Source organism: Ovis canadensis, chromosome 25 (assembly GCF_042477335.2).
Source record: "Ovis canadensis isolate MfBH-ARS-UI-01 breed Bighorn chromosome 25, ARS-UI_OviCan_v2, whole genome shotgun sequence".
NCBI classification, from domain to species: Eukaryota; Metazoa; Chordata; class Mammalia; order Artiodactyla; family Bovidae; genus Ovis; species Ovis canadensis.
Genome location: NC_091269.1, coordinates 35875535 through 35902071, shown reverse-complemented (window position 1 = coordinate 35902071; position 26537 = coordinate 35875535). Strand labels below are relative to the sequence as shown.

At 37.0% G+C, this 26537-nt stretch overlaps 1 protein-coding gene across 1 annotated transcript in view; it reads left to right on the top strand.

Annotated features, from left to right (window-relative positions):
• Nucleotides 1–26537, top strand: part of RTKN2 (rhotekin 2) — a 129454-nt gene that overhangs the window by 83978 nt on the left and 18939 nt on the right. The window contains exons 8-9 of the mRNA XM_069571757.1: nt 4442–4548; nt 5477–5608. Coding sequence (XP_069427858.1) covers nt 4442–4548; nt 5477–5608 — 239 coding nt within the window. The remainder of the gene's footprint in view (nt 1–4441; nt 4549–5476; nt 5609–26537) is intronic.

Sequence of the window (26537 nt, the reverse complement as noted above, 5' to 3'; positions counted from 1 at the left end):
AGTTATGTCAGTGTCTCCCAAATACTGTAAAGAGAATATACAAGATTTTTGAAATTTATAACTCAACTTTATTTCTCTTACTAGTTGAAGGAAAAAGCCAAAATGGGATCTTAAGGCTTGTATTTGTCATCAATAAATTTTTATACTTTTTATAAAACAATGAAACCACATTGTAAAGATTGACTGACATGGAACTGAGATGTTATCTGGATTCTTTCTCTTGCCTCTGTTTTGTTGTCGCTGTCATTTTAAAACTCCATTTTGTTCCCCATCTGAAACTACAGATGAATTAGATAAAATCTTTGAGTAATGAAAAGTCAAACTGTTCTTTCACTTCCTGTTTCATTTCATCTTGTCCTAATACCACCCTTGGTTAGAAAAGAAGAATTAAGTATTTTGATTAAATGTGTTGCACAAGACTGGAAAGACAGCATTGAATAATGGAAAGGAGATGGCTTCGGGACTGAGAGTGCCCTGGATATAAAATTATAAGGAGCATCTGTTACATGCCAGATACAGTGAAAAATGTCATATGTATGCATTTTCTTATTTGATTTCGCAACAGCCCTAGTACTTTATAGGGAGTATTCTTAAGAATGAGGGTTTATACTTGGGCAAGTTAAGTGCGCAGCATAGATGCCGTCTTTCTTGTTAAAAGTGGAGAGAAGAAGCTGTAGTTCTGTGCTTTGTTCTCCAGTGGTCATGAGCTGTAGAGAAATCTACATGCGAAGTAACAGCTGATTGCGGCCTGTGTGGCACGTGATCTGTAGAGCAAAGAATTTTACATCGAATATCTGTTTTCAAGGACTGCAACTAGGAAGGAATTATTTTTCTTGGTGTGCCATGAAATCTGAAGTTATTTTGCTAGAGAAACTGTTACATGTGGTGTTTAGGTTCCAGGTACATTGTTGATTGAACAAACTTTATGAACTGGTCTGAAAAACTAATCACTTATGATTCTATTTCTTCAGGAGTTACATCCTAACTTAAAAAAGAAGTCATCCATAAGTCTTGTATGTAAAGAAATTCACTTTGAAACTTTAAATTCATAAATCACAAATTTGATTTCAGATGTATTACTTAGATCCATGCTTTTATATAATGTTTCTTTCATTTCCTGGCTATTTTAAGAAAGGAGATTCTCATTTATTTATATCTGCATTTTAAAATCATTGCCTGTATTGTATTTATACACTTAATTTCTCTCAGATGAAGCCCTTCATTTCTAAAAGATAGCAGCTTTAACAAGGTAATAATAAAAAAGAACATGTCCAGAAAATTTGTGGTGTGCTATTCTTTAGTAGAATCTTGAGCAGGTAAATTGATAAAAATTATTTTATTTTGTGCTGTTCATTTGGGCTCCTCAGGTGGTACTAGTGGTAAAGAATCTGCCTACCAATGCAGGTTAGAGGTAAGAGACTCAGGTTCGATTCCTGGGTCTGGAAGATCCCCCTGGAGGAGGGTATGGCAACCCACTCCAGTATTCTTGCCTGGAGAATCCCATGGACAGAGGAGCCTGGCGGGCTACAGTCCATGGGGTTGCACAGAAATCGGTCACTACTGAAGCAACTTAGCACCCACACGCGTGCTCTTCATTTAGGCTGGTCTTTCTCATTTAACTGATGTACCAAACCTTGGCTACATCTATTAAATATATCTTAAATAACTGTAATTTTACCAAAAGTATTTTATTTTCTGAACTTACTTTTTGGTTAATAATAGTAACAGCCAATGGTTAGTCATTTAATAGGCATTTACCGACAGGGGTGCAGTGAAAACTTTACAAATCTTTTTTTGTTTGGTCCAGTGTGAACAAAGGACTGACCATATGTTGCATTTTTATTTATACCCTGATACACACAATAAATTATACAGTGCTTTCCTTCCATACAGTTATAAAGGCTGTATACCCACCTGCACATTAGAGGAGTATCTTAATGTTTTTTGAAAGAACTTTGTTAAACAATTGCAAACTTATAGAAAAGTTAAAAGTTGAATATCAAGGTCTTTTTGTTTTCCTCAAGAAGTATATAAGAGCAAGTTGCTTATCTGATGCTTCATTACTCTCAACTATGTTAGTATCTATTTCTTGCTAAAAGATATCCAGCTACATCATTACAGCTATCCAAGTCAGGAAATGAATATTAATGGTATTACTGTTATTCCTATTAAACAGACACTATTCAAGTATTTTTCCAGTAACGTCCCTATGACCAAAGGATCCAGTGTAGATTCACTTACTGCATTTAATCATCATGCTTCTTTAGTTTCTTTCAATCTGGATCAGTTCTCCAGTCTTTCCTTGGCTTTCGTAACTGTGACATTTTAAAATACCATAGTTATTTTGTAGAAGTTCTCTGTGTTTAGGTTTGTTGAATGTTTTCTGGTGCTAAGACTCAGGATATGCATCTTTGGCAGAAATGTCACAGAAGTGCTGTGTTCTCATTGCATTCTATCAGGTGGCATAGTTTGAGTCATCCCATTACTGATGATGTTCACTTCGATCGCTTGATTTTAGGGTGTCTGTCAAGCTTCTCCACTGTACAGTTACTCCTTTTGTTTCCCCCTTTTGTAATTAATATATAATTTTTGTGTGGGATGGGGATACTTTGAAACTAAGTATAATATTTATTAGACTTTCAACTTATTCATTGATTTATTTATATAATGACATGGATTTGTGTTTTATAGTTTTACTCAGTGCATTATAATCTGTTAATATCTTGTTTATTTTGAGGTTAAAATTGTCTCCATTTTGGCCAGTGGGGTTACATTCAAGATGGGTCTCTGACTTTTTCCATGTCCTCCTCATTCATTGAGTACTTCCTTGCTTCAGGCATGACAAGATATTTCAGACTCATCATGTACTTTACCTGCCCCAGTCCTGGAATCAGCCATTTCTCCAAAGAAGACTGGTTCTTTTTAATAGAAATAATATTTAGAAGACATGGGAGCTTTAGGTAAATTCATTACTATTAGACTGTCACCATTAGTTGTCACTTTTCCTAGGCCCTCTTAGTGGACATACATGTATATATTTTTTGTCATGGATTTCTTAATATCTATATGTTGAAAACCATGAGTTCATACCAGTACATCTAGTTCTAAACCAATACCAAAGAGTTCATTCTGCATATTTGTATTTCCTTTCTCTGATAGTGAGAAACCTGTCTACTATTATCTTTATATTATCTACTGTTTTTATTCTTTAATTAGTCTCCTTAAAAGCAACCATTTTCCCATCTTTTGCACATAATTGCTTTCCTCACCCCACTCAGGTTTTAACTCCACACGCCTGCCTGCCCCCATTACCCCGTGTGGACACCCTCGTCAGCCTGCCTGTGCTCTGACACCCCATACCCAGCTGCCCCTGTGCTTGGATTTCCTTCTTCCTGGACTCTGACGCACTCCTCTCAAGCTGACACCCATGGCTGGACCACCCCTGAAATGTGCACACTTCTCTTACTCTCCTTGGATTCTGACACCTCACTTGGGCAGCCACTGCATATAGATACCCTCCTTGCTCTACCTGGACCCCAACTCTCCATGCCAGGCCAACCGCTGGGAAGAAATTCCCCTTGGGTTCTAGATTCCCCATGTGATCCACTGTCCTCAGCCCATTCAGGCTCTGCCGCCTCATGCCAGGAAGCTTTCTCACTCACCCTTCTTATCCTGCCCGGCTCCAGCACCTAGCTCTGCCCACTACTGTTCCCCTCCCCCCAACTCCTGGCACAGATCCCCATCTTGGTGGGCTTCACTTAATGGCTTACAACTGTAAGGAAAGGGAGAAGGGGAAGGGCCAGAGGTTTATTATTAAATTCTTTAAGTTGTGCTCTAAAGTGTTTTATTCAGAGGATCAATTTGCTAATTACTATAATGAAAATCAGAGTATGTGACATACAAAAATCATTTTATTAGGATGGTTTTTAAATTACCTGAGTTTACTTATATGCCCTGAACTACCTCCATTGATTAATTGTTTTAACATCAAGAAAGAGATCAAGAGACTAAAAGTTCCATGTCTGTTCCAGGTGATAGCATGCTATAAACCAGGGATCCCCAACCTCCAGAATCTAATGCCTGATGACCTGAGGTGGAGTTAATGTAATAATAATAATATAAGTAAAATGCACAATATAAGTAATGTGCTTGAATCATCCTGAAACCATTCCACCCTCCCAGTCTGTAGCAAAATTGTCTTCCACAAAACCAGTCCCTGGTGCCAAAAATGTTGGGGACCACTACTACAAACTATTAGTTTAATATCATCCTGTCCTGACTGGTTTCTTTCATTTGATGTTGTCATTGAATATGGTAATATGAGTAGGAAGGACCTTTACATATGTTCTTATATAAAGCAAAAAAAAATTGTAAAAATAAAATGTATAATGACCTTAAATAAACACACATTTATACCTTGACTTTTTTCTTATTTAAATAGAAGAATCTTCATTTTGGCTTCCGTTATATGGTAACATGTGCTGCCGACTAGTCGCCCAACCAACCTGTATGGCTGAGAATGTATTTGCGGGATTTCTTAATGAGCAGGTTAGAAGACTTTAAATATCCTACAACAATTATAGCTCTAATTTAGATCTTAATGGCAAATTGTTTGGCCTTTTGATATTGAGAAGTATTTTCTTTTACATATATATATATAAAATCATCTATTGAATGGCAGCTTCCTCATTGTTAGACATAGAATAGGAGTTGTGGCTGGGAGTTATAAGGTGGGAAGGGGAAGGGCCTTAATGCAATTTTGATGGCCAAGGAGCTGCCTCTCCAGGTTCCTCTGCTTCATTAATAGCAGCAACAGGATAATCGCTAACAGAGGACTACTTGGGGAAACTGATGAGGACTTCTCAAACCTTTCCCGTAAAGACCTTTCTGGAAGACAGCTTTCAGCACAGTTTTGGCCTCTAGGCTTCCAAAGCTGCCTCTGTGCAACATACTCCTTATTTATTTATAACTATAGTTATTTATATTCAGTAAATAATTAATTATGGGCTTAAATGAATCAATAGCTTTTTAAAAAAGATTCCATTAAGAGGAAAGAAAATTTGCATTTATACAGGGAAGTCCGTGTTCTGAGAACAGTAAGGGAAAGTTATATTTTGAATATTGAGTTATTTTTATAATTTTCCTGAGTCATTCGGTGAATTGCTGTGGAATTCCAAGCACTAATTTTTAATAGGCTAGCTTCTCTTAAATTGCATTGACTTATGATTTTACATGTATGAGTTATGTGATAATCATTACTTCCCTTATGCATAATACTTTTGAGAATTCAAAACATTTCTTCTCTGATACTAACTTTTTTACTCTAAGCTACTAACTTATTGTATGGTAAATTAATTGGGTAGCTATCATGTTAACATCTTTAAAAACTAACTTAATTCAAGTATTTTGTTGAGTTTAGAGTTAAGATGATAAATAATGATTTAAAGTTGAGAATTTCTTGATTTTTCTTTTTCAGCAAATGGTAGGAGGTCTAATTCATTGGAGAAGGTTGTATTGTGTTTTAAGAGGGGGTAAACTCTATTGTTTTTACACTCCAGAAGAAATTGAAGCTAAAGTGGAACCAGCTTTGATAGTGTCTATTAACAAGGTAAATAAAATGCTGTTTTGAAGATAAAGATATAATATTTTATGAAATTATTTTCTATTACAGTTCACACTGTTGTCATCTTATTTACAAAAAAGGGAAGAACTGCTAAAAATAGTTCATAAAGATAATTTAATCTTATTTTTCTATTTATGGAACTTATCTGGTAAAGGAAATACTGTATATTTTCTAAGTGTAATAATTGGAGATCTATACCAGCAAATAGATCTTAAAGCAGAGAATGTGACCTGACGTTAACAGGTGGTTTAAATTTTTTATGAATGTATAATTAAGAGATCATATAAACATCATGTTACAGTAATATGCTCTTTCTAGTTAATGCTTAAATGAACCCATAAAAATAAATTCCTGAGTATACTTTCTGGTTTCTTATGGGATTGATAGACAGTTGTTCAGCCTTCTGCCAGAAGAATACACATACACGTAAATATACGGGTTTGATAAAAAGGAGATTATAACATTTTAGTTTGAAATTTTTCACCCAGAAATCTACACGAAAATTTTTCAGTCTAAAGCAGACTTATTTTATCTCACCATCTTAAGTTTGTCTATCCTCCAAGTCTAGGGTTTATTAGAGAGTTTTTCTTCCTTCTTTATAGCATTCCAACTCTAGAATTAAATTAGCATTTCTAGATTAGAAGATCATGTTTTCTTCCTATGAACGTCAATTGTTTCTAGTTGTTAAACTTTGCTTGCCTTCAGTGTGTGGTAAAACATGAGCCATCACATCTGTTAACTGTAATATATATGTTCTACTTGCCTTTAAGTTATCTTTTGAGAAAAAATTGTTATATATGTCTATGTCCTGAAAAAACATGTAGATACTGATCTGCTAGTGTATAAAGATTTAGTTAATTTCTATGATCTTTCCAGTAATGACATTTGATCTGTTTATGCCCTGCTTTTAGAGATGATGCCACTTTTTCTTAAAGGAAATCCTTTAGTGTGAGACCTTTTATTATATAATTAAGTCCACTTAATTTATCTGTTGTATTAGAAAGATTAATGTTGCTCTTAAATAATGTACCTCAAATATTATAACAGTGAATTTATTTTCATTTAAAAATTAGGTTAAAGCAAGTATCTTTTTACTATTGGAAAATTGATGTAATTTTTCCTTTGTCAACTTTTTGTTGAACATAGTGTTCACTTCCCTCCAGAGTTTTTTTTAAAATTTCAGATGTATAGAAAAGTTGAAAGAATAGAAAAATAAAACCTGATACCCATCACCTAGATTATTTATCTGTTCTTAACATTTTACCACATTTGCTTTCTCTCTAGATACTTAAAAAATATTTTTTTTCTGAACCATTTGAAAGTAAGCAGCAAGCAGCATGAAATTTCTTTCCTAGAATGTATTAGCATGTTTCTCCTGAAAACAAGGACATTTCCTTCATAACTGTAATATTATTATTATAGTCAATAAATTTATTGTTGATGAAATAATACTATCTAATATACTGAGCAAATTGCCTCAATTGTCTCCAGAATGTTCCAGTTTTTATTTTTTGTTTTATCCAAGACTCCATCAAGGATCACAGGTTGCATCTGGTCACCATGTCATTTGTTTCCTTTTTATCTAAATTGTACCCTTCACTTGCCATTTTTAAAAAAATTTATCATGACTTGACATTTTTGAAAAGTCCAGGCAAGTTCCCAAATTTGTTTTTGACTAATTGTTTTGCTTTATCCATGTTAAATACTTTTGGCTAGAGTTCTTCTGATACATAGATGATTTTGTGTAACCTGATTTTCACTAGGTAGTTAGGTAATAAAAATGGAATCTTACCAATTTTTTTCTTGTATATTGTACAATGGAATATGGATAGCTATAAACTAAATTAAAATGTAATCCAAACAAATGATATTTTAAAAGTTAGAAAAAAAATAAAAATAAATAAATAAAAGTTAGATTTGCATGCTTGGTGCTGGTGCACAGGGATGATCCAGAGGGATGTTGTGGGGAGGGAGGTGGGAGGGGAGTTCATGTTTGGGAACGCATGTACACCCGTGGTGGATTCATGTCAATGTATGGCAAAACCAATACAGTATTGTAAAGTAAAATAAAGTAAAAATAAAAATTAAAAAAAAGTTAGATTTGAAAACAGCCTTCAGGGTATTCATTTTTACTATCACAGCCCTTTAAGGGAGGCAGAGCAGGTAGGTCAACCCTATTTTACAGGTATCTTATTTCTGTTTTACAAGAGAAAGCCCGTACTCAGAGATCAGATAGAACTTGTCTAGCTAGTACATAAAATTATATGGCTCACTTTTTTCCTAATGGGTAAAAAACATAGATTAAAAATTCATGGATTTTTTTTTCTTTATAGGCATACTGCTAGTCTAGATTTGGGAAGCAAAATTAAACTTTTTCCTATCTCTGAATCCACTTTGAATCAGTTTTGAAAGTAGAAAGTAGCTTTGAAATAAGGTTCTCAGTCCAAAGCCAAGTTACCTGTTGGCAGTAACTTATGAATCTATTGAAACTTTACCATTTAAGATTAAGAGGACAATTATAATAGAACTTCTTGGTTACTGTAGTCAGTGCATCTGTATTTTCTTATTTGATGATAAGAATCTAATTTCCAAAAAGTGGTTAACAGTATTTACATGGCCTGACTAAATTGACCTTTTTCAATTGACTCATTTTTCCTGTGGTAATAAAGGCTGATGACCTGGCAACAGATGGGATTCTGTAGTCAATCAGCTCCATTATTATGATCACTGAAATCAGCGTATTTAGAAATCCCGTGGTGGCTCCACAATTAAGCATTGCAGATTCACAGGAAGATTATTTATCTAATAATTTGTATAGACTCAGCCTTAGGCTTGGTATAACATGAGCTGTATTTGACCCTGAGGACTGATGACACAATTACTGCTTCCAGTGAATATGACTATTGTCTAAAGTACCAAAAAGAATTTTAATATTAAATCATAAGGTTAAGGTTGGGAAGATTAATATAATTTAGTTGCTTCTCTCAAAAATTAAATTGATGACAAACTGTTAAATTACCTAACTTTGCAATATTTCCATCTTAATTTTCTCCAGTGCTGATTCCAGCACTGATTCCTGCCCTTTCTCAGTAGAAATTTTTCCTTTGCATTTCTTACTTAAAAAATTTTTTTGTATGAAAGTGTAGTTAATTTACACATTGTGTTAGTTTCAGGTATACAGCAAAGTGAATCAGTTATACATATATGTATCTCCACTCTTTTTTTAGATTCTTTTCCCATATAGGTCATTTACAGTGTATTAAGTAGAGTCCCCTGTGCTATATAGTAGGTCCTTATTAGTTATCTATTTTCTATGTAGGTGTGTATACATCAATACCAATATTTCAGTTTATCCCTCTTCCTTCTTTTCCCCTGGCAACCATAAGATTATTTTCTGCTTCTTTATCTGTGTTGTAAATAAGTTCATTTGTACCACTTTTCCAGAGTCCCAAAATAAGCAATACTGTATGATATTTAATTTTAAATATCTAACTTAACTTCTGTCATGGCTTAGTATCATTGAGTTAGACAAGGCTGTAAGTCCGTGTGATCAGATTGGCTAGTTCTCTGTGATTATGGTTTCAGTGTGACAGAATGTGGTCCACTGGAGAAGGGAATGGCAAACCCTCACTATTCTTGCCTTGAGAACCCCATGAACAGTATGAAAAGGCAAAATGATAGGATACTGAAAGAAGAATTCCCCAGGTTGGTAGGTGCCCAGTATGCTACAGGAGATCAGTGGAGAAATAACTCCAGAAAGAATGAAGGGAGGTAGCCAAAGCTAAAACAATACCCAGTTGTGGATGTGACTGGTGATAGAAGCAAGGTCCAATGTGTAAAGAGCAATATTGCATAGGAACCTGGAATGTTAGGTCCATGAATCAAGGCAAATTGGAAATGGTCAGACAGGAGATGGCCAGAGTGAACGTCGACATTCTAGGAATCAGTGAACTAAAATGGACTAGAATGTATGAATTTAACTCTGCTGCTGCTGCTGCTAAGTCGATTCAGTCGTGTCCGACTCTGCGCGACCCCATAGACGGCAGCCTACCAGGCTCTGCCGTCCCTGGGATTCTCCAGGCAAGAACACTGGAGTAGGGTGCGCTTGCCTTCTCCGAATTTAACTCAGATGGCCATTATATCTACTACTGTGGGCAGGAATCCCTCAGAAGAAATGGAGTAGCCATCATGGACAACAAAAGAGTCCGAAATGCAGTACTTGGATGCAATCTCAAAAATGATAGAATGATCTCTGTTCGTTTCCAAGGCAAACCATTCAATATCACAGTAATCCAAGCCTATGCTCCAAACAGTAACACTGAAGAAGCTGAAGTTGAACGGTTCTATGAAGACCTACAAGACCTTTTAAAACTAACACCCGGAAAAGATGTCCTTTTCATTCTAGGGGACTGGAATGCAAAAGTAGGAAGTCAAGAAACACCTGGAGTAACAGGCAAATTTGGCCTTGGAATGTGGAATGAAGCAGGGCAAAGGCTAATAGAGTTTTGCCAAGAGAACGTACTGGTCATAGCAAACACCCTCTTCCAACGACACAAGAGAAGACTCTACACATGGACATCACCAGATGGGCAACACTGAAATCGCATTGATTTTATTCTTTGCAGCCAAATGGAGAAGGTCTATACAGTCAAAGACTGGGAGCTGACTGTGGCTCAGATCATGAACTCCTTATTACCAAATTCAGACTTAAATTGAAGAAAGTAGGGAAAACTGCTAGACCATTCAGGTATAACCTAAATCAAAGCCCTTATGATTTTTATAGTGGAAGTGAGAAATAGATTTAAGGGACTAGATCTGATAGATAGAGTGCCTGATGAACTATGGACTGAGGTTCGTGACATTGTACAGAAGACAGGGATCAAGACCATCCCCATGGAAAAGAAATGCTAAAAAGCAAAGTGGCTGTCTGGGGAGGCCTTACAAATAGCTGTGAAAAGAAGAGAAGTGAAAAGCAAAGGAGGAAAGGAAAGATATAAGCATCTGAGTGCAGAGTTCCAAAGAATAGCAAGGAGAGATAAGAAAGCCTTTCTCAGCGATCAATGCAAAGAAATAGAGGAAAACAACAGAATGGGAAAGACTAGAGATCTCTTCAAGAAAATTAGAGACACCAAGGGAACATTTCATGCAAAGATGGGCTCAATAAAGGACAGAAATGGTATGGGCTTAACAGAAGCAGAAGATATTAAGGAGAGGTGGCAGTTCTTTTTAATGGCTGGGTAATACTCCATTGTGTTTATGTACCACAGCTTTCTTATCCATTCATCTGCTGATGGACATCTAGGTTGCTTCCATGTCCTGGCTATTGTAAACAGTGCTGCAGTGAACATTGGGGTACACGTGTCTCTTTCAATTCTGGTTTCCTTGGTGTGTATGCCCAGCAGTGGGATTGCTGGGTCGTAAGGTGGTTCTATTTCCAGTTTTTTAAGGAACCTCCACACTGTTCTCCATAGTGGCTGTACTAGTTTGCATTCCCACCAACAGTGTAAGAGGGTTCCCTTTTCTCCACACCCTCTCCAGCATTTATTGCTTGTAGACTTTTGGATCGCAGCCACTCTGACTGGCGTGAAATGGTACCTCATTGTGGTTTTGATTTGCATTTCTCTGATAATGAGTGACATTGAGCATCTTTTCATGTGTTTGTTAGCCATCTGTATGTCTTCTTTGGAGAAATGTCTATTTAGTTCTTCGGCCCATTTTTTGATTGGGTCTTTTATTTCTCTGGAATTGAGCTGCAGGAGTTGCTTGTATAATTTTGAGATTAGTTGTTTGTCAGTTGCTTCATTTGCTGTTATTTTCTCCCATTCCGAAGGCAATCTTTTCACCTTGCTTATAGTTTCCTTTGTTATGCAGAAGCTTTTAATTTTAGTTAGATCCCATTTGTTTATTTTTGCTTTTATTTCCAGAATTCTGGGAGGTGGATCATAGAGGATCCTACTGTGATTTATGTTGAATCCATTTGAATCAGTTCTAATGAGGTGGTTGAAACCTGAGCCGATTATACAGAGTGAAGTAAGCCAGAAAGAAAAGCACCAATACAGTATACTAACACATATATATGGAATTTAGAAAGATGGTAAGAATAACCTTGTATGCGAGACAGCAAAAGAGACACAGATGTATTGAACAGTCTTTTGGACTCTGTGGGAGAGGGAGAGGGTGGGATGATTTGGGAGAATGGCACTGAAACATGTATAATATCATATACGAAACGCATCACCAGTCTAGGTTCGATGCAGGATACAGGATGCTTGGGGCTGGTGCACTGGGATGACCCAGAGGGATGGTATGGTGAGGGAGGTGGGAGGGGGGTTCAGGATTGGGAACACGTGTACACCTGTGGCGGATTCATGTTGAAGTATGGCAAAACCAATACAATACTGTAAAGTAAAATAAATAAATAAATAAATTTTTAAAATAGATTTAAAAAAAAAGGTAGCAAGAATACACAGAAGAACTGTACAAAGAAATATCTTCACGACCAAGATAATCACGATGGTGTGATCACTCACCTAGAGCCAGACATCCTGGAATGTGAAGTCAAGTGGGCCTTAGAAAGCATAACTAAGAACAAAAGCTAGCAGAGGTGATGGAATTCCAGTTGAGCTATTTCAAATCCTGAAAGATAACGCTGTGAAAGTGCTGCACTGAATATGCCAGCAAATTTGGAAAGCTCAGCAGTGGCCACAAGATTGGAAAAGGTCAGTTTTCATTCTAATCCCTAAGAAAGGCAATGTCAAAGAAAGGTCAAACTACCACACAATTCCATTCATCTCACACGCTAGTAAAGTAATGCTCAAAATTCTCCAAGCCAGGCTTCAACAGTACATGAACCCTGAACTTCCGGATATTCTAGCTGGTTTTAGGAAAGGCAGAGGAACCAGAGATCAAATTGCCAACATCTGTTGGATCATCGAAAACGCAAGAGAGTTCCAGAAAAACATCTATTTCTGCTTTATTGACTATGCCAAAGCCTTTGACTGTGCGGATCACAATAAACTGTGGAAAATTCTGAAAGAGATGTGAATACCAGACCACCTAACCTGCCTCTTGAGAAACCTATATGCAAGTCAGGAAGCAACAGTTAGAACTGGACATGGAATAACAGATTGATTCCAAATAGGAAAAGGAGTATGTCAAGGCTGTATATTGTCACCCTGCTTATTTAACTTCTATGCAGAGTACATCATGAGAAACGCTGGACTGGAAGAAACACAAGCTGGAATCAAGATTGCCAGGAGAAATATCAATAACCTCAGATATGCAGATGACACCACCCTTATGGCAGAAAGTCAAGAGGAACTAAAAAGCCTCTTGCTGAAAGTGAAAGAGGAGAGTGAAAAAGTTGGCTTAAAGCTCATCATTTTGAAAATGAAGATCATGGCATCTGGTCCCATCACTTCATGGCAAATGGATGGGGAAACAGTGGAAACAGTGTCAGACTTTATTTTTCTGGGCTCCAAAATCACTGCAGATGGTGACTGCAGCCATGAGATTAAAAGATGCTTACTCCTTGGAAGAAAAGTTATGACCAACCTAGATAGTATATTCAAAAGCAGAGATATTACTTTGTCAGCAAAGGTCCATCTAGTCAAGGCTATGGTTTTCCCTGTGGTCATGTATGGATGTGAGAGTTGGACTATGAAGAAGGCTGAGCGCCAAAGAATTGATGCTTTTGAACTGTGGTGTTGGAGAAGACTCTTGAGAGTCCCTTGGCCTGCAAGGAGATCCAACCAGTCCATCCTAAAGGAGACCAGTCCTGGGTGTTCATTGTAAGGACTGTTGTTGAAGATGAAACTCCAGTACTTTGGCCACCTGATGGGAAGACCTGACTCATTTGAAAAGACCCTGATGCTGAGAAAGATTGAGGGCAGGAAGAGAAGGGGATGACAGAGGATGAGATGGTTGGATGGCATCACCGAGTCAATAGATTTGAGTTTGGGTAAACTCCCGGAATTGGTGATGGACAGGGAGGCCTGGCGTGTTGCATTCCATGGGGTCACAAAGAGTTAGACATGACTGAGGGACTGAATTGAACTGGCTATATGCCCAGGAGTGGAATTGCTCGATCGTATGATATCTTTATTTTTAGTTTTTTAAGAAACCTCCATACTGTTCTTCACAGTGGTTCTACCAACTTACATTCCCACACAGGACAGGAGTTTCCTTTTCTCCACTCCCTCTCCAGTTTATTGTTTGTAGATTTTTTGATGGTGACCATTCTGACCAGTGGAGGCTTCCTTGGTGGCTCAGATGGTAAAGAATATGCCTGCAATCCAGGAGACCTGGGATTTGATCCCTGGTGGGGGAGATATCCTGGAGAAGGGAATGGCTAACTACTCCAGTATTCTTGCGTGGAGAATTCCATGGATAGAGGAGCCTGCTCGATGGGCTATAGTCCATGGAGTCGCAAAGAGGCTAACATGACAGAGCGATCAACACTTTCACTTTGATTCTGACCAGTGTGAGGTAATAGCTCATTGTATTTTTGATTTGCATTTCTCTAATAATTAGTGATGTTAGGCATATTTTCACATGCTTTTTTGGTCATCTGTTTGTTTTCTTTGGAGAAATGTCTGTCTAGAGCTTCTGTCCATTTAATTGTTTTTTTTTTTTGTTGTGTGTGTGTTTCTTTTTAATTGAGCTGCATGTGTTTTTTGTCTATTTGTCAGTCTCATTGTTTGCAAATATTTTCTCCCATTCTGTGGGTATTCTTTTAGTTCTGTTTATGGTTTCCTTTGCTATACAAAAGCTTTTAAGTTTAATTAGGTCTCATTTGTTTATTTTTGTTTTTATTTTCATTACTCTAGGATGTTGTTCAAAAAGATTGGTTTGATTTACATCAAAGAGTGTTTTGCCTGTGTATTCCTCTAAAAGTCTTATAGTATTCGACCTTACATTTAGGTCTTTAATCTATTTTGAGTTTATTTTTTTGTGTAGTGTGAGGGAGTATTGTAATTTCATTCTTTTACATGTAGTTGTCCAGTTTTTCCAGCACCACTTATTGAAGCCACTTTCTTTTCTCCATTGTATAGTCTTGTCTCCTTTGTAATAGATTAGTTCGACCAGAGGTGTGTGGGTTTGTCTCTGACTTGCTATCCGGTCCATTGGTCTGTATTTCTGTTTTTATGCCAGTACCGTACTGCTTAGATTACTGTAGCTCCCTGACTTGATTGACTATTTCCTTCTCCATGTTGGGGAAAGTTTCAACTATAATCTCTTCAAAAATTTTCTCATACCCTTTCTTTTTCTCTTCTTCCTCTGGGACCCCTATAATTTGAATGTTGGTGTCTTTGATAATACCAGAGGTCTTTGAGACTGTCCTCAGTTTTTTTCATTCTTTTTACTTTACTCTGCTCTTCAGAAATCATTTCCACCATTTTATCTTCCAGCTCACTGATTTGTTCTTCTGCTTCAGATATTCTTCTATTGATTCCTTCTGGAGTATTTTTAATTTCAGTAATTGTGTTGTTTGTCTCTCTATGTTTATTCTTTAATTCTTCTAGGTCTTTGTTAATTGATTCTTGCATTTTCTCCATTCTGTTTTCAAAGTTTTTGATCATCTTTACTATCATTTTCTGAATTCTTTTTTAGGTAGTTTGCCTATTTTCATTTATTTGGACTTCTGTGTTTCTAGCTTGTTCCTTCATTTGTGTAGTATTTCTCTGTCTTTACATTATTATTTTTTTTTACCTTATTGTGTTTGAGGTCTCCTTTTCCCAGGCTTCAAGGTTAAATTCTTTCTTCCTTTTGGTTTCTGCCCTCCTAAGTTTGGTCCATTGGTTTGTGTGAGCTTCGTATAGCGTAAGATCTTGTTGTTGTTGTTTGTTTTGTTTTTTTCTCTGATGGGCAAGGCTGAGTGAGGTGGTGATCCTGTCTGCTGATGATTGGGTTTGTATTTTTGTTTCGTTTGTTGTTTAGATGAGGTGTCCTGTACAGGGTGCTACTGGTGGTTGGGTGATGCCAGGTCTTGTATTCAAGGGGTTTCCTATTGTGAGTTCTCACTGCTTGATACTCCCGAGGGTTAGTTCTCTGGTAGTCTAGGATTTTGTAGTCAGTGCTCCCACTCCAAAGGCTCAGGGCTTGATCTCTGGTCAGGAATGAAGATTTCAGAAGTGGTTTGTTATGGCATTAAGTGAGATTAAAACACATACCCAAAAACGAGAAAAGCTGAATCCCATACAAATGGCAGTTACAAAATCAGTCAAATAGTAATTAAAATAATGGAATATACATATACATATACATATACATATACATATACATATACGAGAAGGCAATGGCACCCCACTCCAGTACTCTTGCCTGGAAAATCATGGAGAGAGGAGCCTGGAAGGCTACGGTCTATGGGGTCACTAAGAGTTGGACAAGACTGAGCGACTTCACTTTCACTTTTTGCGCTCATGCATTGGAGAAGGAAATGGCAACCCACTCCAGTGTTCTTGCCTGGAGAATCCCAGGGACAGGGGAGCCTGGTGGGCTGCTGTCGATGGGGTCACACAGAGTCGGACGCAACTGAAGCAACTTAGCAGCAGCAGCACGTATAGATATATATACACACACACATAGACCCATAATCAAAGTCAAAACAGTCCAGCAAAAATAAAGTACAGTAGATTGTTCTGGCAAACAAAGGAAATCAAAAATTACATCTACCAGTTAGATAAAACTAATTAAAGCACAAACTGGAAAACAAAACTAAAGCAAGGTGCCAAGTGGGGAATAAAGCAATGCAAACAAAACTAATAAATATGTTGAGAGGAAAGGAAAGAAAGAAAAGAAAGAAAGACTATATATGCAAAATTAAATAGAGTTAGATACATTTTTTATTAAAGCAATTTTTAATTATTTTTTCAACTTATAAGATTATTCATATTTATAGAAAACTTGTAAAAAAAAAAAAAACCTCAGTGAACACTTGTGTATCATCTAGAGTCACCCATTAACATTTTGTCATATTTGCTTTATCTCTTTATTTTTCTTTTTTTGGGAGTGGGTTAAACACTCTGTGTAGTATTTAGTTTTTAATCATCTTTATGGTTGTATACTTTTTATAAAATAAAATTCACCAATTTTAAGGGTATAGAAGTGAAGTCACTCAGTTGTGTCTGACTCTTCGCGACCCCATGGACTGTAGCCGGCCAGGCTTCTCCGTCCATCGGATTTTCTGGGCAAGAATACTAGAGTGGGTTGCCATTTCCTTCTCCAGGGGATCTTCCCAACCCAGGGATCAAACCCAAGTTGCTGGCATTGCAGGCAGACTCCTTACCCTCTGAGTCACCAGGGAAGTCTTTAAGGGTATAGTTTGATAATTTTGACAAATAAGATACACTTATGTAATCATTATTACAATCATTATTGGATTATAGTTTGTTTAGATCTTTTTTATGAGAACATTAATTCTATTCTCTTAGAAAGTTTCACTTATACAGTACTGTTATCAACTATAGTCACCATGATTTACATTAGATTATTGGACCTAATTTAGCTGAAAGTTTTACGAAGTCTTTTATGTGTTTTTTTTTGTGGAGACATTTGAACATAAGTCTCCAGTATTGATAATTCATCCCTGAATATTTCAACAGGAGCCTCTCAAATTATATATATTTATATGTATAGAATTATGTATGTATATATAATTATATCATCCCAGCTGGGCAAATTAGGAGGGTTTCCTATATATCATCTAATATCCAGTCCATAATCATGTTCCCCCATTGTCACTAAAATATCTTTTTAGTTTTCGCTTTCAATCTAGGCCAATTCAACAATTATGCATCCTAACTTCTAAACTGTAAATTAGGTCTAGAGACTTGATTAAATTCATTTTATACATTTTTATTAAAATATTTCAGGGATGTCAAATTCTTTATAGAACATTATGTTCAAAGTCACATGATGTCAGGTTGTCTCACTATTGGCAATGACAAGTTTAATGACTTGATTATGGTGATGACTGCTAGCTCTCTTCAAAATAAAGGTTAACTTTTGTCTTTATAGTTAGCAAGTAGTCATTTTGATGATTTAGCCAGAGTGTAAATATGTTTGTTGTCCAACAATCTTTCACATGGTTTTAATGAACTGATTGCCCTTATGTAGATCAGTTATTACTTTGGAGATTGCATATATTTTTCTCCCTACTGTGCTTCCTCTATATGTGTTAGCTGATGCTCTTTTGTAAAGGAGAATGAATTATGTCACTCCTGAAAAGGCTAGATGCATGTTTAATGTTAATGACCGATTTTCAGAATAAGGAGTTGGTCTTACATGTTGACATTATATTGACATTGGCAACATGTATTAGAGTAGAATTACCTCCCCCAGATGTAGCATATGAGTGCCATTTCTGTTGTCCTGTCCCACCTCCAATATTATGATAAACTCATAAATTTCAAACCATGCAGTCTACTCAGTGTTTTAAATTACTTGGTTTTTAAATATAAGGTAAGTAAGTAAGTGAAGTTGCTCAGTCGTGTCTGACTCTTTGTGACACTATGGGCTGTAGCCCACCAGGCTCCTCCATCCATGGGATTTTTCCAGGCAAGAGTACTGGAGTGGGGTGCCATTTTCTTCTCCAGAGGATCTTCCTGACCCAGGGATTGAACCCTGGTCTCCCACATTGTAGGCAGACTCTTTACTGTCTGAGCTGTGAGGGAAGTATAACATAGATGTTTTAGTTATTTTGCTTACTTTATAAATTTCTAAGGGAAGATGTGCCATTAATGTGTTCTTAAATAGGATCATTGATAAATGCCAAGTTGGTATTTTCTCATAGGTAGGAAATGGCAACCCACTACAGCGTTCTTGCCTGGAGAATCCCAGGGACGGTGGAGCCTGGTGGGCTGCCATCTATGGGGTCACACAGAGTCGGACACGACTGAAGCGACTTAGCAGCAGCAGCAGCAGAGCAGATGAGCACCACATAAAACTTTTAAGAATAGTGTTTTTGTTTCACTTGTTAGTGTATTTCCAATACTGGGTCTCTAAGATCTTTCTTTTTATGCTTAATAATGTTAAATATCAAATAAAAAGTAAAATTCCTTTCTTTGATTGTCTTCTCTCATGATTTAGAAAATAGTAATTTTGCTTAATGCTACTTTAAAAATTATGTAAAAGCATAAATTTTACAGTTGCTAAGGTATATAAATAATAGCTCTGCTATTTTGATCATAGGATCTTTTCTATGACTATAATTCTTGTCCTTCTAAATGGCATTTCCTGTGAGGCTAAGTCAGTTCATTAATTTTCAGAGGGAGCCATCTGTGGAAATAGTCACATTAAGAAAAGAAAAGCCTAAAAGCTATTCCCCTTTTCTTTTCAGTCCAAATTTGAAAGGATGATTTACTTCAAAGTGATTGTTTAACTTCAAAAAACTTCCCTATGAATGTTGTTGAGCTAGACATCCTCAATAAAGGGTACTTAACTGGAGCCACTGAATCTCCTATACATTGCTGAAAGCATTTTATTAGCCAAAGTTTTATCCATTGCCTGTGGGGTAGGGAGGGGAATGGAAAAGAAGTGTGAGTCTTTGAGATCAATAGTCTTTTCTTGATTTAAATACTATGCATGACTTCATTTTAATGAATAATAAAATCTGTACTAAACAAGTCAATAACACTAGTTGGTGTGATAGTCCTTTGTTAAATTGTCTTGAAATGACTTTTAACCATTATATTTATTATGGACCCTAGCAAGTAAGATTATCATGAAGCACATGGGATTTTCTTCTGATTATGTTAGTCCTTTTAATGTATGAACCCTATCAACTGTTTAGATTGTCCTTTATTAAATACAGCAAAAATAATTTTTAAGCAACCTTTTTATTCAGAGTTTGCATCTGATTTCATTGACATAAATTGAAAATAATTATATCTCACTAATACTGATTACACCCAGTACTTATTTTAACTTATGCTTATGCTTTATTTCAAACATTCCTTGCCATATGTTTGTAGAAGGTATACTTTCTTTGTCATTAGAGTATGTATAAGTTCTAAAGCTTGTTTTTAGCCATCAACAATTTTGTCTTCATACCTGATTAATAAGAGTTTAGCCCAGACATCTTTCAAAGAACTCACTTGTCTTTATAACATGTTTCTGAGGAAGATGTGAGTGCAGTCTTATCTCTGTATTATAAGTAAGAAAGCAGGCAGTTCATTTTTGTAGTTGTATGTTATGGTTTTTTTTTTTGGAAAAAATTTCAAGACAATCTGTAGAAAGAATATTACCTCCACCATAGGATTATTTTGAAGCAAATTCTAGCAACCGTATCATTTTACTTGTAAATATTACTATTGCCATACTTAAGAAAATCTGTAGTTATATATAAAGATAATATGTTATCAAAATCAGACAGTGTTCAAATTTCTGTCTTGTGATTTTTTAAACAGCTGTTTGAATCAGGATCCAAATAAGGCCCATATACTGCGGTTGACTGATTAGGTCTCCTAAATTTCTTAATCAGTTGGCATTCATTCCACCATCACCCTGCTTTCTCTCTTACATATACACACACACAATTACACACAATTTGTTTGTTGAGGAAATTTGGTCATTTATCTTACACAGTTTTCATAGTCCAGAGTTTGCTGAGTGCATCTTCAAGTTGTCTTTTTTCTTTCTGTTTCTGAAGCAGGTTTAGGTTTGTTCATTGGTTAGTTTTCACTCCAATCCCAATGAAAGACAGTGCCAAAGAATGTTCAAACTACCGTGCAGTTGTGCTCATTTCACATGCTAGCAAGGTAATGCTCAAAGTCCTTCAGCCTAGACTTCAAGAGTATGTGAACCAAGAACTTCCAGACATACAACTGGATTTAGAAAAGGCAGAGGAACCAGAGATCAAATTGCCAGCATCCACTGGATCATGGAAAAAGCAAGAGAGTTCCAGAAAAACATCTACTTCTGCTTCATTGACTACACTAAAGCCTTTGTGTGATTCACAATAAACTGTGGAAAATTTTTCAAGAGGTGGGAATACCAGACCATCTTATCTGCCTCCTGAGAAACCTTTATGCAGGTCAAAAAGCAACAGGTAGTACTGAACATGGAACAACAGACTGGTTAAATTTGGAAAGGAATACATCAAGGCTGTATATCATTACCCTGCTTATTTAACTTCTGTGCAGAGTACGTCATGTGAAATGCCAGGCTGGATGAATCGCAAGCTGGAATCAAGATTGCCAGGAGAAATATCAACAACCTCAAATATGCAGATTATACCACCCTAATGGCAGAAAGAGAAGAGGACTTAAAAAGTCTCTTGATGAGGGTGAGTGAAAGAGGAGAGTGAAAAAGCTGGCTTGAACCTCAGCATTCATAAAACTGAAATCATGGCATCCAGTCCCATCATCTCATGGCAAATAGATGGGGAAAAAGTGGAAAGTGACAGATTTTATTTTCTTGGGCTTCTGATCACTGGACAGTGATTGCAATCATGAAATTAAACGATGCCTGCTCCTTAGGAAAAAAGCTGTGACAAACCTAGACAGCTTATTAAAACACAGAGACATCACTTTGACAACAAAGGTCCATGTAGTTAAAGCGATGGTTTTTCCAGTAGTCATGTATGGATGTGGGAGTTAGACTATAAAGAACGCTGAGCACTGAAGAATTGAGGGTTTTGAACTGTGGTGTTGGAGAAGACTCTTGAGAGTCCCTTGGACAGCAAGGAGATCAAACCAGTCAATCCTAAAGGAAATTAACCCTAAATATTCATTAGAAGGACTGATGCTGAAGCTGCAATACTTTGGTCTCCTGATGCAAAGAGCAGACTCATTGGAAAAGACCCCGATGCTGGGAAAGATTGAAGGCAAAAGGAGAAGGGGGCGACAGAGGAGGAGATGGTTGGATGACATCACCAACTCAATGAATATGAGTTTGAGCAAACTCTGGGAGATAATGAAGGGCAAATGAAGCCCACTCTGCTGCAGTCCATGGGGTCACAAAGAATCGGATATGACTTAGTGACTAAGCAATAACAATGGTTGGTTGGTAAGAATATATGTGACTGTTTTTATCAAGAGATGTATAATACTGTCTGAGTCTTCCGGTCATGTTAATGTCTGTTGATGAACAGTATATAAATTCTTTATTTCATCAGGGATTCCAAACTGGTGCTATTTTTAACATTCTTTCTTCATTTATTTGCTGGCGTATCTCAGCTTTATCAGCTATTAGGTTGAAGGACAATTCTTAAAGGAAAGGCGGGATAAATGCTTGTATTTTTGCATTTATATACTTCTGTGTTGTTCAGTTGCTCAGTCATGTCCGACTCTGCAGCATGCCCATGGACTGCAGGATACCAGGCTTCCCTATCCTTCACCATATCCCAGAGCTTGCTCAAACTCATGTCCTTGGAATTTGCGATGCCATCCAACCATTTCATCCTCTATCGTCCACTTCTCCCCCTGCCTTCAATCTTTCTCAGCATCAGGGTCTTTTCTAAACAGTCAACTCTCTGTATCAGGTGACCAAAGTGTTGGAGCTTCAGGATCAGTCCTTCCAATGAATATTCAGGGTTGATTTCCTTTAGGGTTGACTGGGTTGATCTCCTTGCAGTCCAAGGGGCTCTAAATAGTCTTCTCCAACAATTAATACACTAGTTATCAAAACTATGAGGTGGTTCCCCAGCATCCTTCAGAGGTGATCAATGAGTTAGTTTTTAAATATCATATGAATTTGTGGATTTAAAGACTTTCCATGCATTGGACCATTTCTGTAGTAATTCTTAATGATGTTCAGTTGCCCTCTAATTGGCTCTGGAAGCGTCTTCAAGTTTACTCTTGAGTCTTTTTGATACAACCTTAGTAATCTTTGATTTCTGGTAGGAAAGATGTTCCAGGCTTATCCTATTTCTTGAGTCAGGTTGGAAATGAACCAGAGTTCTCTAAAGAACTCTGATTTCATTTAATAGGAAAGAGTATTTAAAAATCATAGTATATAGTATAAAAATCAGAGTATATAGTAGACATTTTAAAAGTCACATATTCAAAAGTAAGATTAACAAGTTATAAATCTATTTCTGATATGGTATTTTTCCATTACCACAGAAATGGAGAAGTTAAAGTACAGTTTTAACTCAAAATAATGAAAAAATTTTGACTTAATTGTATTTTCTTACAAAATTGACTTCTCAGATTGTATTTGTATTATTCTAAAGCCTCTCAAATCAGCTAAAAGTTTTTGAATTAGCAAAAGGAAAACAAGAAATTGACCTTGGAGAGAACACATAGAACATGTTTCCTCATCTATAAAGACTGACTGTGGATTATCTCTAGGATCTGAGTCTTGCAGTAGCAAACTTTTAATTGCTATCTGAGTGATTCTTTGGTTATGCATTTATTCATCAAATATTTTTCAATCAATTAGTGGGTACCAGGCAATATTTTAGTTGGTGTAAATAATGGGGGCAACAGTACCCACATTGCTCACCTTCATACCCTGCTGAGAGGAGAAACTCACCACATGTATACACTGTGTGAGCCTATAGTGATAACAGTCCTAAAATGCACCATGTATATATTTTCTAATTCATTCTTTGTTGGGAAGTGAAGTCCTGAGCACTATTACTGATACTTTTTCTACAGTGAAAAACTGATTGCATGAACTTTCTGACATTATCAGAAACTTTTTAATCACTTTTTCTTTGATATACATTTTATTGGTTGAAGAAAGTTTCTCATTAGTTAAATTATTTTGGATGATAACATATTGAAGTTAATTCAGATGATATCTTCTGTTTCATTTGTACCTTTAAAAATCCTCTTGTGTTATAAAGGTTTAGTGGTACTTATGGCTCCAGTACTCTTGCCTGGAAAATCCCATGGATGGAGGAGCCTGGTAGGCTGCGGTCCATGGGGTCGCTAAGAGTCAGGCACGACTGAGTGACTTCACTTTCACTTTTCACTTTCAAGCATTGGAGAAGGAAATGGCAAACCACTCCAGCGTTCTTGCCTGGAGAATCCCAGGGGCGGGGGAGCCTGGTGGCCTGACGTCTATGGGGTTGCACATGGTCGGACATGACTGAAGCAACTTAGCAGCAGCAGCATGGCTATCAGCCATTGGAGGCTGATGCTGAAGCTCAAACTCCAATCCTTGGGCCACCTCATGGGAAGAGTTGACTCATTGGAAAAGACCCTGATTCTGGGAGGGATTAGGGGCAAGAGGAGAAGGGGATGACAGAAGATGAGATGGCTAGATGGCATCACTGACTCAATGGACATGAGTTTGGGTAAACTCCGGGAGCTGGTGATGGACAGGGAGGCCTGGCATGGTGCATTTCATGGGGTCGCAAAGAGTTGGACACGACTAAGCAACTGAACTGAACTGAACTGATGGCTATCAGAGTTAATGGAGTGCTCAGTATTTCTGTGTTGTACTGTTTTCTTGTAGAAGCATATAAATGATCAAGTTGTCATTTTCCACATAGCTATTTTTGTTCGAAATGGTATATTGGTAATATTAAAAATTTAGCCTACTCATCTATAAAAATCTTATTTAAAAATTAAATCCATTTTAAGTCTGTATATTAGGTTGGTACAAATTTAATTGCGGTTTTGCATTGTTGAACTTTGTTGTTTGATATTGGAATACATTCCTAAATGTGGTTAGGTTATACATCACTTTAATGTGCACTTCTTGCTTTATATCTTTTTACCAATGACGTTTCTTGTTGTTTATTTTATGTTTATTTCAGATTATAGAAATGGTGTTAAACAAAAAGCAAATTCTAGTGACTTTTTTTTTCTTGGATGCTATCTCAAAAACGACAAAATAATCTTTGTTTGTCTCCAAGGCAAACCATTCAATATCACAGTAATCCAAGCCTATGCCCCAACCATTAATGCTGAAGAACTGAAGTTGGACGGTTTTATGAAGACCTACAAGATCTTTTAGAACTAACACCCAAAAAAGATGTCCTTTTCATTCTAGGGGACTGGAATGCAAAAGTAGAAAGTCAAGAAACACCTGGAGTAACAGGCAAATTTGGCCTTGGAATGCGGAATGAAGCAGGGCAAAGACTAATAGAGTTTTGCCAAGAAAATGCAATGGTCATAGCAAACACCCTCTTCCAACAACACAAGAGAAGACTCTACACATGGACATCATCAGATGGTCAACACTGAAATCAGATTGATTATATTCTTTGCATCCAAAGATGGAGAAGCTCTATACAGTCAACAGAAACAAGACCAGGAGCTGACAGTGGCTCAGATCATGAACTCCTTATTACCAAATTCAGACTCAAACTGAAGAAAGTAGGGAAAACTGCTAGACCATTCAGGTATGACCTAAATCGAATCCCTTATGATTATACAATGGAAGTGAGAAATAGATTTATGAGTCTTGATCTGATAGAGTGGCTGATGAACTATGGAATGAGGTTCATGACATTGTACAGGAGACAGGGATCAAGACCATCCCCATGGAAAAGAAATGCAAAAAAGCAAAATGGCTGTCTGGGGAGGCCTTACAAATAGCTGTGAAAAGAAGAGAGGCAAAAAGCAAAGGAGAAAAGGAAAGATATAAGCATCTGAGTGCAGAGTTCCAAAGAATAGCAAGAAGAGATAAGAAAGCCTTCTTCAGTGATCAGTGCAAAGAAATAGAGGAAAACAACGGAATGGGAAACACGAGAGATCTCTTCAAGAAAATTAGAGATATCAAGGAAACATTTCATGCAAAGATGGGCTCGATAAAGGACCGAAATGGCCTGGACCTAACAGAAGCAGAAGATATTAAGAAGAGGTGGCAAGATTACACGGAAGAACTGTACAAAAACGATCTTCATGACCCAGATAATCATGATGATGTGATCACTAATCTAGAGCCAGACATCTTGGAATGTGAAGTCAAGTGGGCCTTAGAAAGCATCACTACAAACAAAGCTAGTGGAGGTGATGGAATTCCAGTTGAGCTCTTTCAATTCCAGAAAGATGATGCTGTGAAAGTGTTGCGCTCAATATGCCAGCAAATTTGGAAAACTCAGCAGTGGCCACAGGACTGGAAAAGGTTATTTTTTATTCCAATCCCAAAGAAAGGCAATGCCAAAGAATGCTCAAACTACCACACAATTGCACTCATCTCACATGCTAGTAAAGTAATGCTCAAAATTCTCCAAGCCAGGCTTCAGCAATACGTGAACTGTGAACTTCCAGATGTTCAAGCTGGTTTTAGAAAAGGCAGAGGAACCAGAGATCAACTTGCCAACATCCACTGGATAATGGAAAAAGCAAGAGAGTTCCAGAAAAACATCTATTTCTGCTTTATTGACTATGCCAAAGCCTTTGACTGTATGGATCACAGTAAGCTGTGGAAAATTCTGAAAGAGATGGGAATACCAGACCACCTAACCTGCCTCTTGAGAAATCTGTATGCAGGTCATGAAGTAACAGTTAGAACTGGACATGGAACAACAGACTTGTTCCAAATAGGAAAAGGAGTACGTCAAGGCTGTACATTGTCACCCTGCTTATTTAACTTATATGCAGAGTACATCATGCGAAACGCTGGGCTGGAAGAAACACAAGCTGGAATCAAGATTGCCAGGAGAAATATCAATAACCTCAGATATGCAGATGACACCAGCCTTCTGGCAGAAAGTCAAGAGGAGCTAAAAAGCCTCTTGATGAAAGTGAAAGAGGAGAGTGAAAATGTTGACTTAAAGCTCAACATTCAGAAAACGAAGATCGTGGCATCCGGTCCCATCACTTCATGGCAAATAGATGGGGAAACAGTGGAAACAGTGTCAGACTTTATTTTTGGGGGCTCCAAAATCACTGCAGATGGTGACTGCAGCCATGAAATTAACAGACGCTTACTCCTTGGAAGAAAAGTTATGACCAACCTAGATAGTATATTCAAAAGCAGAGACATTACTTTGCCGACTAAGGTCCGTCTA